This window comes from Alosa alosa, chromosome 13, assembly GCF_017589495.1.
Source record: "Alosa alosa isolate M-15738 ecotype Scorff River chromosome 13, AALO_Geno_1.1, whole genome shotgun sequence".
NCBI lineage: Eukaryota > Metazoa > Chordata > Actinopteri > Clupeiformes > Clupeidae > Alosa > Alosa alosa.
Window position 1 is genome coordinate 26,276,329 of NC_063201.1, and position 15,548 is coordinate 26,291,876.

At 39.5% G+C, this 15,548-nt stretch overlaps 2 protein-coding genes across 3 annotated transcripts in view; one reads left to right on the top strand and one right to left on the bottom strand.

The window, feature by feature from the left end:
* Positions 1 to 35: 35 nt before the first annotated feature.
* Positions 36 to 7,843, top strand: efhb (EF-hand domain family, member B). Its single transcript, XM_048260988.1, has 13 exons — positions 36 to 241; positions 394 to 453; positions 734 to 877; positions 1,093 to 1,273; positions 1,493 to 1,606; positions 2,297 to 2,426; positions 2,813 to 2,896; positions 2,976 to 3,043; positions 4,975 to 5,129; positions 5,570 to 5,777; positions 6,150 to 6,365; positions 6,699 to 6,880; positions 7,582 to 7,843. The coding sequence occupies exons 1-13, from the start codon at positions 203 to 205 to the stop codon at positions 7,726 to 7,728; spliced, it is 1,728 nt and encodes a 575-aa protein (XP_048116945.1). The 5' UTR covers positions 36 to 202; the 3' UTR covers positions 7,729 to 7,843.
* Positions 7,844 to 10,180: 2,337 nt separating this feature from the next.
* si:dkey-82o10.4 (uncharacterized protein LOC797793 homolog) overlaps positions 10,181 to 15,548 on the bottom strand; it is a 30,675-nt gene continuing 25,307 nt past the window's right edge. The window contains exons 1-6 of one of the 2 annotated variants that reach the window (XM_048260386.1): positions 12,985 to 13,037; positions 11,953 to 12,374; positions 11,690 to 11,761; positions 11,453 to 11,579; positions 11,074 to 11,215; positions 10,181 to 10,378 (exon numbers count right to left, since the gene is read on the bottom strand). In XM_048260386.1, coding sequence (XP_048116343.1) covers positions 10,300 to 10,378; positions 11,074 to 11,215; positions 11,453 to 11,579; positions 11,690 to 11,761; positions 11,953 to 12,357 — 825 coding nt within the window. In that variant the 5' untranslated portion in view covers positions 12,358 to 12,374; positions 12,985 to 13,037 and the 3' untranslated portion in view covers positions 10,181 to 10,299. Of the gene's footprint in view, positions 10,379 to 11,073; positions 11,216 to 11,452; positions 11,580 to 11,689; positions 11,762 to 11,952; positions 12,375 to 12,984; positions 13,038 to 15,548 lie in introns of those variants that run through there. The other variant, XM_048260385.1, reaches the window with a different exon arrangement.

Here is a 15,548-nt window from a genome sequence, read left to right on the forward strand (position 1 = left end):
ACCTTACGTCACAGACAAGGCTTTCTCTCCTCTTGCTGAAATTGTTGCCAGGAAACAGGTTGTAAACATCCTGATAGCCTACTTTGTATCTTTTTCGCACAATGAAGGACATACCTCTGTGAGTGACTAATGCATGCCTAGGCTACGCTAAGTTAAACTGGATAGCTCCAAATATCTATGATCTTTAGACGACACGAAGAAAATGACTTTGGTAAAGGACAGATTACCAAGCATTCCAACGGTAACACTACGTTTTTTTTTTTTTTAAATATCCTCACGTTAACAATGTTCAACCCAACACCATTGTCCCACTTGTCAGGCATGTTAGATTGCTTGATTGCTTCTCTGCATTTGAAATTTGTAGTTCACGGCATATCTTTGCTCTTTGACTAGGCAGGGAAAAGAATACCCTTTGGTGACCGGGTGAAGACATGTTTGGAGTTAGCGCCACGGGTAAGTCATTGGTTCAGTCACTTAGCAACGAATTGACAACAGTAGAATCATGCAGGCCTAGCCGATTTCTAAATAAACTGCGAACTAGAAATAAACTAGCTGTTTAAAGGGTGCCATACTAATACAATTTCCTAGATTTGCGTAAGTAGGCTGATAAAAGTTCAAAAATAATGTCAAAAGAAACTATCTCCCCTCATTTATCAGCACACCTTTATAGATTAAATGTAATGCCGCAGTCTATATGAATCCTAACAGACATATGACTTTATACTGATTGTAGGCTATCACACCACCTGTGGTGAAGAAGTTTCTCAATACCACTCGCCCTGAGGCAGGAGTCATCCGTGTGTTCTATGGGAAAGCCAATGACCCTGATATTGCCAACAATCAAATGCATGGAGTGATAACCAGAACATCTATTACTGTAAGTTGGGCCAAAATGTAGTTCTGCAAAATAAGCAAAATGAATAGTACCATCATCAGAGCTTACTTAACCAAAACTGGTTCTGATGAGTAATGCTGTCAATTGTGCTTGTTTGTCCTGCAAAAACAATGAACATCCGCCACTTTTCAAAGGAATGTAAACACCAAATGCAGAGTGTCCTGTTTGTTGTCAACGTGTTGGTTTTCACTTTGCAGAGTGGATCACTGATAAATCCTGCACCAAAGACCCGGTTTCAGCAGAAGCTGCAGCAACTTGATGAAGCCCTGTATGCCACCCACCAGAGAGCTCCTCTTGGCAGGTCTCATGACCAAAGGTCTGGGCTGCCTAAGTGGTTTGACCTTAACCAAACTACATTTGGTGTGAAGAACATTCACTGTAAGTATAATTTACTCTAGGAGGTATAATTGAGTTATTAGTCCTTGCAAACTTATATACAGGTAACAGTTTTGTTTTTCAGTATAATTTAATAATCATTGTCTATTATCTTCTCTTTGCCCTTATTGATGCATTAGGGCCACAGGCCATTATAAAGATAGATTCACAATGATTTTGTGGCAGTAATTATGCCTGAGAAAAAAACTGTTATCTATGCAGGCATCAACAACGCACAAAAAATCATCAACCCTCCTAAAACCTCTGAGCAAGTGGAGAGAGATTTCCAGGAAGGCCATCAGTATTATGTGCGGTCTCATAATGCTTACTTTGTAGGTGAGTCAGCTGATTGGTTGAATAAAAGAGGTTGCATGGTCTAGATGGAATGTGTGAATTTGAAAATCAATCAGTAGCATCTGGAAACATTCAAAGTTGACTTCAATCAGTCTTCTATGGGGTCCCTTGTCCATTCCAATGGACAAATTATTTTTTAAAAATCCTTACCAAAAGTTATAAATCTTTCATATGATATTTTGGCATGTAATATTTAACATGCCATGTTTACTTTAAACGCAATTTAAACACAAATTATGTACTGTAACATATGATATATTAGAATGATGATTGATTAAAATATGGCCTTCTTTTCCTACCTACCTCAAGGTCAGCCATGCTGAAAAAAGGGGTGTGGTCTACAGCCATCCACTTTAGTTGATGTTGACCACTTTGATTGGCTTATAGACATCCAATCAAATGTATTTATGCATTTATGTGGAATTATAATAATTATATAAAAATATTATAATCTATATCAAGACAGCCAAAATAAGTTATGTGCATGGGAATTAATGGGGGTTATGAACGGGATTATGCAATCCCCTAATTGCTGCACTTAACATTATCATGTAAAACAACCAAACTGCTTCATAATGTATGCTGTGCATTGTTGTATTAAAGACAGGTCTGGCTCACAGTGCTGGTATTCAAATGCCATGTTTTACATGGAGTGATGCTGACTCTGTGCAGGTGAGCGCGTGGACAGGGCATACGATTGGAGACACTGTGGGAAAGACATCAGGTTCGGAGTGCCCACCCCCCACCATAATGATGGACGCAATGTCTCCAAGTCCCTCCACTGGCCATGTGATAACCAAAAGTGAGCAAACCCCAGTTAATTTTTGTTATTTGTTTGCTTAATGTAACAGTTGCCTTGATTTTGTCAAAATATTACTAACACACATAGTACCTACCAATCCTACCAACATTATTGCCTTCATGTGGGTGTTGTCCTTTTTGTGATATTGGGACAAAAACTTCAAAACACAAGGGATGAGTTTTTGGGTGGTTAGGGAGATGCTTGTCTAAGCTACAGTTTATATTTTCAAAAAAGCCTTCTAAATTTCAGTCTGTTTGTCAGAGTAACTAAAACCATAGGTCAAAACCATAGGTAAAACCATTGGTAATTGTTATATCAATACCTGTTTTGGTTACTTATTTACCATAACAAAGTTAGTGTTGCCATGTGTTTTTTTGCTCCTACAGACATAACAGTGCACTGATTGTCTCACAGCAGTGTGATGACTTCAGAGAAAGGACTCAGCCCCAAATAGGCAAAGTGCATGATCCGTAAGTCTATCAATGGCACCATGTCCATTTTCACAATTTGTAGTAATTCTCGTTATTAACTATAGTATTTTTATGTCAGAATTGCAGATAGTCTGAAGCTTCCGGCAGATCACACATTTGGAATCTTGTTGAGACCTGACAAGTTTGGTGAGTCAGTTGCAAACTCACTGTAGATAGGGTTTTGTAAACCCATACCAGCTCTGGTCACCAGCTATCAGTTCTAGCAATAAATAAAGGGGCAAAACAATTGTTTTTTTTTTTTTTTTTTTTTTTTGGAGGAAGAATGCTGTAAGATTATTTTACATAAAGTGCGAATGCAGGCGCCTCTGAGTTTAATGAGTCGTTTGGAACCTCTTTTAGCAGAAGTCTGGCTTATAGATATAGATTTTGTTAGCACAGTGTTGATGCTGAGAAAATGTTCTGTCTTTTCAACCTTAGATAGGACCCATAGATTTTCAAGCCATATCATATGGTATTAAATTATTTGTTTTTTACATAGTTGTTCTTTATAGTCATTTTTAGCGGTACTAGATGGTCATCAAATGACATTGAACACCTGGGAAATTAGACATCCATCTAAAGAAACCTCAAAGCTATTGTTAATTTTATTGTACAAGTCTAATAGTTGTGTGTAGTGTTGAGAGGAAACTCATGGTAACCATCAGAGAATAGAATATTTTTATTGGATGGACATAAATGTCAGTGACTTTAATGTTGTATGAAAACCAGAAATGAAGGGAATTTCTGATTATGAAAAACACAATTTATTGTACTTAACGTTATAGGTAATAATGAATTTAATTAATGAAGTCCAAGAACTTTTTATGTGGTATGATTAGGTAGTCATAAACATGATAATTGGTATATAATAGAATGAGTTATGTTGTATAATCTCCAAATAAAGGACATAATTTGAGGTGTCAATCTTGAGGCTTTAGAAAGCTGATAAAAAACAAAAACTAGATGTACCTCATAGCAGTACAACATATGACCGCCGCTCAGTCCTGTACATCCTCTCTGCGAAAATAAATCACACTTGTGATTCCTATTCCATCCCCTACTCTTGCAACTTTTAGATAGATAGATAGATAGATAGATAGATACTTTATTGATCCCCAAGGGGAAATTCAAGAAACTTTTGTGTATGCTTGTATGTGCGTGCCTGTGTGTGTGTGTGTGTGTGTGTGTGTGCCTGCCTGTGTGTACTTGGCAAACCCCCAGAGGATGTCAGGTTAATCATACACATGATTTGGTGCAGTTCAGAACATCTCAACTGAAGACACAATTGGATAACTGCACGCAATTGGATAACACTATACCATGTTTACTCTGAATGATTTCAGACTTCGACGCAATTAGATAACACTACGACCAATGTGTACTGTCCTCCAACGTTGCAGCGCTGTCTTCATCAGTTTAGCTGGTTCCCCGGAATGCAAGGGGTAAATGTAACGTGCATCATTGCTCATTGCCAGAGTGTCTCGCAGAGACAATTCCACTCTCGCGAGAACTCTAGATTTCCAGGGTACAAAGTAATCACCTCAAATATCAATAAAGAAAGCTGATCTGAAACCTGTTACAAAGTATTTTTGACAAGTTGATACAGTTGCCACCCTAAAAACAGTGAGGACCAAGTGAATTTTCAGCAAGTGTACGTTTTGGTGTTTGTGCATGAAATAGTCTTGTATGCAAGACTGAAGTGATCGTCTCAGATAGGGGTCCAGCAAAGCCTTGCACCATCAAAGCGCCGTACCCCATGCCTCTGGGCACACCTGAGACCAGGGGATTGGCTTGGGTCCTCCGGGCATGCCCGTGGACAGCAGCAGGGCCCACATATTTGATCTCATTCCTGCCGTTATTGCTGTTGGCTTTCACTGCTACTGCCGCTTCTGTGAGGCTTCAAACTGTAGACTCAGACTTGCTTTGCAACTTAAAAAAGTTTAGTAACATTTAGCTTAGCAGGTTTGTGTGTACTGTATTGACATTTATTTCATTTATGGGAACATGACACCCATGTTTGGTAGTAAGACTAGTGTAGCATTGGTGACATTTCCCCTTCTTCTTGCGGTTGTCTACAGATGCTAGGGACCTAATTCACGCCATTCCACCATCCAACTACCTCCGAGGGAAGGACCGACAGCAGACTCTAGTCAGCGTTGCTCGCCAGCACCTGAAGAAGGCCAATTATCGCAACTTCAACTCTCTGCTGCAGGCCTTCAGACACTATGACAAGGTCATTTGTTCTCTGCATGCTCTCACATAAAAGCAGCAATATGTACACAGTTATATGACCTGAAGTGACCTCTATGTCGTGTACACATTCTCCTTAAACTCTTCCCACATCTTTATCTCCGGTACTTGTGTATAGTTTAACAGTGTCAGCATTACATCTCATATCAATACATCTCAGTCTCTCACTGTATTGGTTGATACTCAAAGAAATGATGTAGCATATACAGCTCTGGATAAAATTAAGAGACCACGGCACATTTTTCTGATGTCCTTTGAATATTTGAATATGATCGTCAACTCATTCAAATGTCACCCAGCAGCCTTAGGATGACATCAGAAAAATGTGCAGTAGTCTCTTAATTTTTTCCAGAGCTGTATGCATATTGTACCATACAGCATGTTGGCATATTTCATGTTATTAACACAATTCGGACTCCACAGAAGGGGCAGGGAAAGATCGACAAAGAGGATCTCCAGGCAGTGTGCCGTCAGTTTAATCTGGACCTTAGTGGGCCGGTGTTGGATAGCCTCATGGAGTGCTGTGACAAGGACAAAGACGGGTACATCAGCTTCCTAGAGTTCGCCAACTTCCTCAACTGGAAAGACAAAATGCCCATCAACAGATTGGAGCAGAAGATTCTCACTAGAGGTGAGCACAGGTGGCTTGTTTCGTAACTAAAAATAAAACAACAACTTGAATTGCAATAAGAAATAGCAGACACATAGGAATCAAAGTATAGCAAGAATTAAAAATTGCAAATATGTAACTGACAGATTTCGCTGCAGATTTGTGATGAATTACATATCAAAAAATAGATCTAGATTTACAATACACACTTGTTTTGATTTGATTTGTTCGATTCTGTATTTTTACTATGTTTAGATTAATAGGTGTTTAGATGTTTATGTTTAGATTCATGTTTAGATTAATAGGTGTTTCCTCATTATTGCTGGTTATTTGGAGGAACTATCACTGTGTACTGCTGAGTGAAATACTGTGGCACTCTCTCATGTGTTTCAGAGCGCAAGGTCAGCACGGCGCCAGCCAGCATGCAGAGAGAGGGAGGCCTGGTGTCGGACGCAGCGTCCCTGCTCAGACCCGACGACCTGGAGCCGGTGGAGCTGGGAAGCTGGCTGAAGACCCCCAAGACTCTGCCTCACGCCAGAAGCACTCCAAAGGAGTTTGCCACCTCATCATCGCAGATTGGAGCTGTTGTGGGTAGAGCCTCCACTGCCAGTGCGTAGATTCAACTCAAAATCCTTCTGTGAAATAAAGATGCTGTGTAGAGTTAATGCATTTAATATGCATCTTGTTTAATGAGTATGTATGATTATCTGTATGATGATGTTCTTATGTACAGCACAAGATTTAAAGGAATGTTGAGTAGTCAGTTTTTTCTTCTCCTCTTCCATATCAATGGAATTGAATTCCATGGGAAATTATGATCAGCAGACTGATAAACAACAAACATGAATGTTGCATGAAATGAATAAACTGAGTAGACGGCTGCATTTGTCCGACAAGGCAATCTAGTTTGACCTGTTCATTCCTCTTGCGCTGGAATTTCAGATGTGCCGACCCACGGAGTCCCAACCGTACGCCTGGATTTGCCCGCACCACGCGTCCGGCGCGTCAGTGACCGCACCAACTATGGAGATCAGGCCTCAGCCTACGACCTGCTCTACCCACCTCTCCACTCCCTGTGGGGCGTGCATGAGGAGGCCTTCTTCTCTGCACGGCCCAAAGATGAGGTGAGGACTCAGGGGTTCAAAAAACACTTTATTGGCTATCACATAGTGATAAAAAATCGCAAGGAATCTTGGAATCTGCAAACTAGCTCCCCTTTTTTTCTTGTTTATTACAATTTACACCATAAGTTACGTTTCAAGCCTCAGATCTTTATTAGACTGATAATTTCTAATAAACAAGAAAAAAAGGAGAGCTAGTGTGCGGATATTCCTTGCAATTTTTTACACCTTTACTTTTTTTATCCAGCACCTGTATTTGGATGTGCACACGTTACGTTTGTTTGGATTACTATCACATAGTGATCTAATTTTTTTTCTTGAGTCTGAGGCTCATACTATTAGGGTCAGGGGATCATCCAAAAATATCCATAAATAATTCAACAAGACTAGCTGCGCTAAGCAGCCTTACTAGGTAGTGTCAGTGTATTTGTCCTTGCATGTTGAACTTGCATGTTTAACTATGTTTTAACTTGTATGTTTAACTTGCATATAGCAGTGGGAATGACAGATTTCAACTCTGACTCTGACACAGTAGCATTGATATCTTAGTTTGCACAATTAAAGGCTGTCAATGTATCAGTGTGCTCCAGATCCATCCAGACCTTTTGTTTTTCTAGAGAGCTATTGACATTTTGATGCATAGTGGCGCTTGTATCAGTGTCTGACATGCTGTCTGATTCCCTGTGTCTCTGTGTGCTCTTCAGATTTCGGCAATATTCCAGAATGCTGGAGTTAACGTATCTGAGGAGGCATTTGAGGAGGCATGGAGGATGGCGTCCACGAGGCATCCTGATGGGGAAGTGTGTGTCGAGGGTTTCCGGAATGCACTGAGAGAAATTCAGGCTCATTGAAAACTTCCACTTGTCCATCGTGGTCCAGTTTTCTGCAGTTATGTGCACTTGATAGAATATGTATTTTGAACTTCTTGATCTTGATAACAAAAATAAATAGACCAGAGGTTATGAACTTTGTGACCTCAATTAAGTGAGGAAAACATTTTTTTTTTTTACAAGGACCTTCTCCCCTAGGCTTTATTATAAAGATAAATGTTGATATGTTCGGATGTTGTTCGAACCAAATTATATAAAACAGCTGAAAAGGCCAAAGATAATCTGAGAACAAAGAAGTCTGACACATTTGAGCTGTCAGTGTATTCTCACATACCTGTGCAGCTTCAGCCCAGATCCCAGATCAGAGCAGAGTCACATCCAAAGTGAACTGTGAGTATCATGACTGACATGTTCTGAGTGTTGCTGTTAGATTCGGTGCTAATTCTTCTGAAGCCTTTGATAAGATTTGCGCACATATTTACCCCCGTAATTCTATTAATCAGCTTCTTAGAGAGAATCTCTCAAAGCCTAATTAAGTCTGAAGCTTTTGAGAAACTAATCACATGACACTCAGAAAGCCATAGCAGAACAAACACTGACATAGGCACCAGCATGTGTGCCTTGCACACACACACACATGCACACACACACATACACACATACACACATACACACACACGCATGTTCACACTCACACATTCATAAATACAAGATATTGTGAAATTACTACAAAATTACACTAACTAGAAATTACACTAACTAGACACATTAGTTTATGCACTTTAAGCAGATTAATAATAATAATAATAATAATAATAATAATAATAATAATAATAAAAGATAGATCACTCACTAATCCTCAGGAAAACCTTAGAACAAAAAGATATGACAAATTAATAAATGTCAGTGATTTTTTTCAGTCATTATTACCAGCTTCTAGTATTTATATACCCACTTAATAGTTTGACACAGAGCCGTGAGAAATTGGTTAATATGGATTTACCACATTTGCTTCAATTGAAACATTAGGTAGGCCACCACTCTCTTAATCGTGTTATGACTTGCTAACAAACATGTGACAAAAACCCCCACGCAAACTTGGGCAGACCCTAATCATTACTGGGTATGAAAATTAATATAATCCCGCATCATATTCCACTGTGGCATGGTTTAATGCATTCTTTTAAATGGCACCATTCTATGGCTCTCCATCGTTGCCAAGGAATGCATCTCTAATAATGTCATTTGAGGAGTTTGTCAGCTGAAAGCGATGACACGCAAGCTTCAAAGAGACACTGTCAATCCCTCCTTGTGAAACAAAGCATGTTAATCACAGGTCTAAATTATTTTCTAGTAATTTAGCTGCAAATACAATAAATAATGCATACTGTGAAATGGAAGAGATGAATAATCACATTTATCAAAGTCAAAGTCACCTTCGCAACAAGGTAATGATTTCAATAGCCAGGGCTGACACTCAAGCAGCAGTGCAGGTTTTGTCTTTTCATTTTAGTCATTACATTCTCATATGCATATAGCAGATGGAGAGTGTGAATACTAATTGCACGAAAGGATTTTAATTCTTACTCTTATGTATCACAAGAGGTCATAATTTTGATTTTGTTTTTGTTCTTGAAAATTCAAGCCTAATATTATTACAGCCCACACACAGTATGTCACTTATTGTTAGTTTTGCTAAATGTATCAGAATGTAATTAAAGGATAATTAATTGACCATATGTCAGGTTTAAAATCCACAATGTGATTAGAGACCCCAGAAACAGTATTTGGTATTCATGTAATTTTCTGTATTGTATCAAAAAAACGAACTGTTACTTTTTAAAAAAAGGTCTAAAGATATAAAATGCTGTTCACTTATAAAGGACTTTTCTAAATGAAATTTTAAAAAAAGGGGGTTATCAGGTGTATTAAGTGTGATTCATAATTTACAAACAAGTGTACATTTTCGTAGTTCTGATGACATTTTGTCTGAGCTAAGGTCTACAAAGAATTTTATTTTCAGATACGGGTAGGCATGGGTTAGCACACTCTAGTGGCAGATTCTAGGAAATAATTGACATTGTGAAGCATTTCATGAAGCAATTTAATGACAAAAAAACTTTGGATGATCTTTGTATTAATAGGCCTGCATTAAGGCATATTGACAGAATAAAACCTTCATTAACAATAACTATGCATTTCCAAAAGGAATTTAAACAGACTGACCTATTAGAATAGTGTTTTTGTGTGAGTAGCCTGTGATCCGTTTTGTGAAATGAGTGATTCCATTTGTACTAGTCCCATGCTTCCAAACCTGCTCACCTGAGGATGAACCTCCATCACAAGTTCAGTCCTCCACAGTCAAAGTACATGCCCAGAATAAATAGAACATTCGGTTAGCCATACAAGTTGTTGAGTTTAAAGTTGTGCCTCTAAATGCTGTATGCAGTCTATTGTAAACACAGGAGACAAATTGGGTTAACCCATGAAATAATTTATTGTGTTTGAGCAATCTGAAAATCATGAAAATGGGAGTGTGGCGGACATCCAGAATGTCCTCCATGTGAGGCGCCATTTGATGAGGCTTGCACGTCACTCCAGCTGTTTCCAGTGCCAGATGTGTGTCACCGTCCAGTCTGGTTCGACTCCCCTGGTCAGCTCCTGGTGAAACCTACGCAAGGACAGGAAGGGAGGTGGGTGTGGAACACATACCCAGAAGTATTAGATCATTAGATCATCTTCTGTATACATTTATCCAACCTACATTTCCACAAACTTCCTCAACCCAACTGAAGAAAACAGCTGGAATAATTGGGGATGGCTCTGTATGAGATTCTACACCATGACTAATTTGTTCCTTTGTGTCTGAAGTGATTAGAGGAGTCAAAGTGTGAGTAGGTGACAGATGGAGATATTTGCAGATGTGCAACAGAGACACAAAGGAAAGAGAAGTGTGTGTGTGCAAACAGCTCAGAGCAAACCGATTAGCAATAATATATCCATCAAACCACTGCTGAAAATGAATGCCTGCCATAAGCTAAGAATCCATTAACTAAATAAAAAACACTTAAAACACTTCATCAATCAATGGCATCAATTTCTCTAAGAATCTTCCTCAAGAAACTTTGGGGCTATTAAAAGTCTCCTTGGTTTATCAATCAAACAAAACAACTTAACAAGATGACTTCCTTTCTTAACCCTTTGATGAGGGACACCATTTGGGAGGGTGACACACTGGCACTTTCAATGTGTGACAAATTAATGCCATCATGGGTTAAGACTCCATAGTGTTTACAACTGCAAGTGAATCCTCTACATCAAAAAAATTCTTCCTCTACACGATAGTGAGGCAGACTTGTCTCTTACTCATACACAGCGGTCACAATCTTCTTAGATGGGTCCTCTCCGCTGTCCTCTACTCTGAAGATCCGTGTGCTCTCAGGGTCCTCAGGGATATCTGCATCTGACAGGTGCCACAAGCGCATCAAGACGTAACAATATTTCCTCCCTGGAGATGATAACATGAACCATTAGCACTGCATTTCACACAGCTAGATGATGTTCATGCCCTTGTGTGAAGACTTTGTGTCCATTGCAAGTGCATAATATTAACTTGACTTGCAACTTATAAGACGCTGATGCTTTACTTAGATTCCGATCACATAAAACCCCTTCTCTTATAAAGCACATTGGTTGGCATGACACTGAAATATGAAATATGGAGATGAGACAGTCAACACTGTACCTCGATTATCAAAGATCACAGAGACGTCTTCAGGAAGTAAAAACACAATATCATCTGAACAGATAGCTATGTTTCTTCTCTGGACATCTGATAAAACGTTGTATTTCGTCTTGACTCTTTCAACAGCCTGAAATACAGATAGTTATTCGGCTGAGAACTCTTATGAAACCTCTGCAATCTCAAAATATTTCCACCGGTAGGCCTACTCGTGTGGGCACAAAGCTGTTTGTTTAGTACCTCATCAGACAGAACACCCCTCAAATCCTCAAACTTGCCATTGGAGACCATTGTAGAGACGTGTACCACAGCCTAAGAACAAAACCCACACAATATGATTAACATTTGTTTCATAAGTTGATATGTTATTTTCTGACAGTGGCCTTCATGTTATTTGAACACTCATAATCATCAAGGCAGAAACATAGTTTCCCTTTGACAATTTTCACAATGTTTCAACAGTGGCACAGCAATGACAGCTCAATAAGTGCAAAAGTAGCTACCTGCTTCACTCCAGTATCAAATTCCACGCTAGAAATATTTATATCAAAATAGAGTTCAATGAAGACCATTATGATTTTATTTCGTATCCATGAGATGGGATCTGGAATGCCCACGACAGAGATGGCTGGTCGTCTTGACTTCTTGGGCTCATTGTCACTGTCGCTGCTGTACTGTCTGAATCTCTGACAGACAAATAGCGTATTTTGTCTCCTTAGATTATGCAAGGTGCAATTAGAGAACTCTGTCCCTTCCAGCGGACGGGAGCTACATGGTTGTAGAAACGCCCAGGAGCTGAATGGGGTCTGGTTAGCAGGAGGGTTTCTCTTCCAAGGACAGGCCCACGGCTTGCACCCCATTATCCCTCCAAGTTCATGGCACGTTGCAAAGTAAGCGATGCGCTGCATTACGAGTCCCTTCGGCCCTTAACAAAAATAAAAACAATATAGTTCATTATGCATGTGGTGACGGGGATGCCGTGTCCTCTTTACAGTTTGCTTCCGGTCAACCTTATGCAACTGTCTCCCGCTGTACCCATAATGCTTTTGGAGAGAATAACCAGAATTGAGACAAATTCGAGGCAATCCAGTAGATGGAGACACATCCTAAATTGTAGATTGGTTATGCCGAAGGTAACCTCACAAACTTCTGTGGCCTCTGTCAGCGCGTAAATTGAGTGCGTAGCATGGTAAGGTGAGTGCATAAGGTGAAAGAAGGCGACTAGGTTATTCTAAAGACATCATTTACTTTTATCATGTCTTTTACATGGATTGTTTTATTAAATATAGATATTTTTTAAGACTTTCAAGAAAAACACCTTCCTTTGTGAATTTTACGCATTTTCAACATAAAGTTAGGGAATGCGTTAGACCTATCTCGCTTTATCAAATTAGCCGTATTCTATATAAAAGTCTCCAAACCAAATGAGCACATTCTGTGGGACAACCTATGGTCAACATAGCTGATTAGTATTCTGAGTAGCCTGCAGACATTTCTCTTGATAACAAACAGAGCAATCTATTCTCATTTCATACCTGGGACTAAAGTAGCCTAAAATTTTCGAGTCGTTTCCGCTCGGAGCATCTCCGCCTAGCCTGCAACACAGGTGCAAAAAAATCATTGTTTCAAACGCTGAAAATTTGATCAGTAGACCAAAACATCATTACGCTCCCGCTGTTAGTGGTGATTACAGGTCACAAGCATTTGTGTTCGTGCTGTATTTCTATTTTCTTTGTGAAAGATGCTGATTTATTCACGTTTGATGAATTATTTCCACGCATGAAAGACAAGTAGAGACACCTGCGCGTTATCCACCCCCACTAAGTTCTGTAACTAATTTTATTGATAAATAATTGTTAGTGGTGCACTTGATTATTGAAAATAGCGTTCAGATATGGAAACCTTTCTAAGATGTATTATAGTAATTACCTCTGTCAGTTTGAAATGCTTTTGCATCTGTGGATTGACTGGAGCAGAATGATAAAATGATGCTCTGTCGTGACACCACACTCTTCACAGGGTTTTAAAATCTCATCGACTCGTATGGTTCGATCGTAAGCTAGAGGACTCATCCATGTCTTAACAATTGAAATTAGACGCAAACGGTTCTTAAAAGTAAACATAACGTTGTTATCACCAAGTATAGTCGTACTTGATTTATTTCTGTCCTGTCCTCGATGCGCCTGACCTAGCCTGCCTGATGAGAATGGTATAGGGATACAGGTGTAATCCAACATAAGACACCGAATGCCTGCTTGATAAAGTTGCTTTTTAACCTGTGCAATCAAAATGTCAGGCACTTATTTATTAAGTTCATGTTGTTTTATGTTTTGATAATTATGCCATTTTAACCCAGAAATCATTGTCTACCAACAATCGGTGTGTACAGTGTTTGTGATATTCTAGATGTTCCTTGTTAAGCCACTGCAAGGCACTGTTGCCTGCGAATAAGTTTATGGTCAAATTTGGATAAAGAGGTCTAATCAGGTGTTTATTTTCCATCCAGAAAGTGGCAGATCATAGAACACTGTTTGGGTTCTTTCTAATACAGCTAAACTAATATTCGGACACTTTGCAATTATATGAAAATCACAAATTGGTCAGGTATAAAGTTTTTCTTAGCAGTCTGGTGGTCAACTAAGTATGAGCCACAAGCATGGTTGGATTTGCTCATCAGTGCACACACACACACACACACACACACACACACACACACACACACACACAGACACACAGACACACACACACACACACACACACATCCAGAGAGAGAGAAAGAGAGAGAGATCTTTTCAAACTTTGAGGCTTTGTAATGAGAGAAATTAGTGAAAATGCAGTAATAGTTTGTTTTTTGGCAAAAATGTTTTTTTTTTTTAGATTTATTTTTTTCTATCTTTGCATAAATTAAAAAATCTGCTGAAATTTATTATTCATCTGAGATGTGATTAATATGCAAAATTATGCAAATTAAGATGCAATTAGGCTCCAATTCTCTAGTGGAATTTTCCATTATAATTTAATACAAAGTAACAGAGTAATTGGTGTCACGTGTAATTACGGTTACTCAAGTGTACTTTCAGGCATGCAAATGCTGTGCTATATGTTTGTTATCCTATGCAAATGTACCATGTGGCGCTTTAGCAAGTAGGGAGCACCTAATTTCAGAGTATACTAGCAGTGAAAAATGACAGTAGAATGCCCAGTAGGTGACATTGATAAGAACTGATATTTTGTAAACATTTGGGAACTTTTTGTTGGTAGTTTTTAGCATATTGAATAAAGTACTGAATTAATTTCCCTAAAGTTAAGGCAAAAAAAAAAGTTATCTCTTTCACTGTCCCTAACAGTGCTTCTTGAAAAGTGAGGGGCACTCCAACTGGTGAAAGTCCCCTTGTGGATGAAGTATTGCTTTAGAGAACGGGTTCTTCTTGGGAGGTAAATTGATTTTAAACTGTTAAACATGAATGGTTACATGGCCTGACATCTTCCTTGTCAGCACCATACCCCCCTCATCCTGCTAACACACACAGACACACAGACACACACACACACATACCCACAAATACGCACACACACACACACACACGCACACTAACACACACACACACACACACACACACACACACACACACACACACACACACACACACACACACACACACACACACACACACATACACACCACATTTACACTACATGTATATACTCTCTGGAGCCCTGTATCTCAGTCTCTTAACCCTGGTCTATGTACCTCTCTCTCTTTCTTCTCTCTCTCTTTCTTTCTCTCTCTCTCTCTCTCTCTCTCTCTCTCTCTCCCCCCCTCCACCCCGTCTTTCAGTTCTGTCTTGTTCATGATCGCTACTCCGAACAAAGACATTGCCATCCCCCAGCTCCTGCCCCCCCCCCAACCCCCAACCCTTTTCCAATCTCACCGCCTCCACCCTGTATGCCTGCCTGCACAACTCTCTCAAAGAACATAATCCCTCCACAAAAAAATCGAGGCACAAAGGAAACTTGAGCTCAATCCTATAACGCACGGCCACGGCACACAATGCCCCCCTTCCCCAGCCGGCCCCCGTCCTCCCTCTTCATAAGCTTA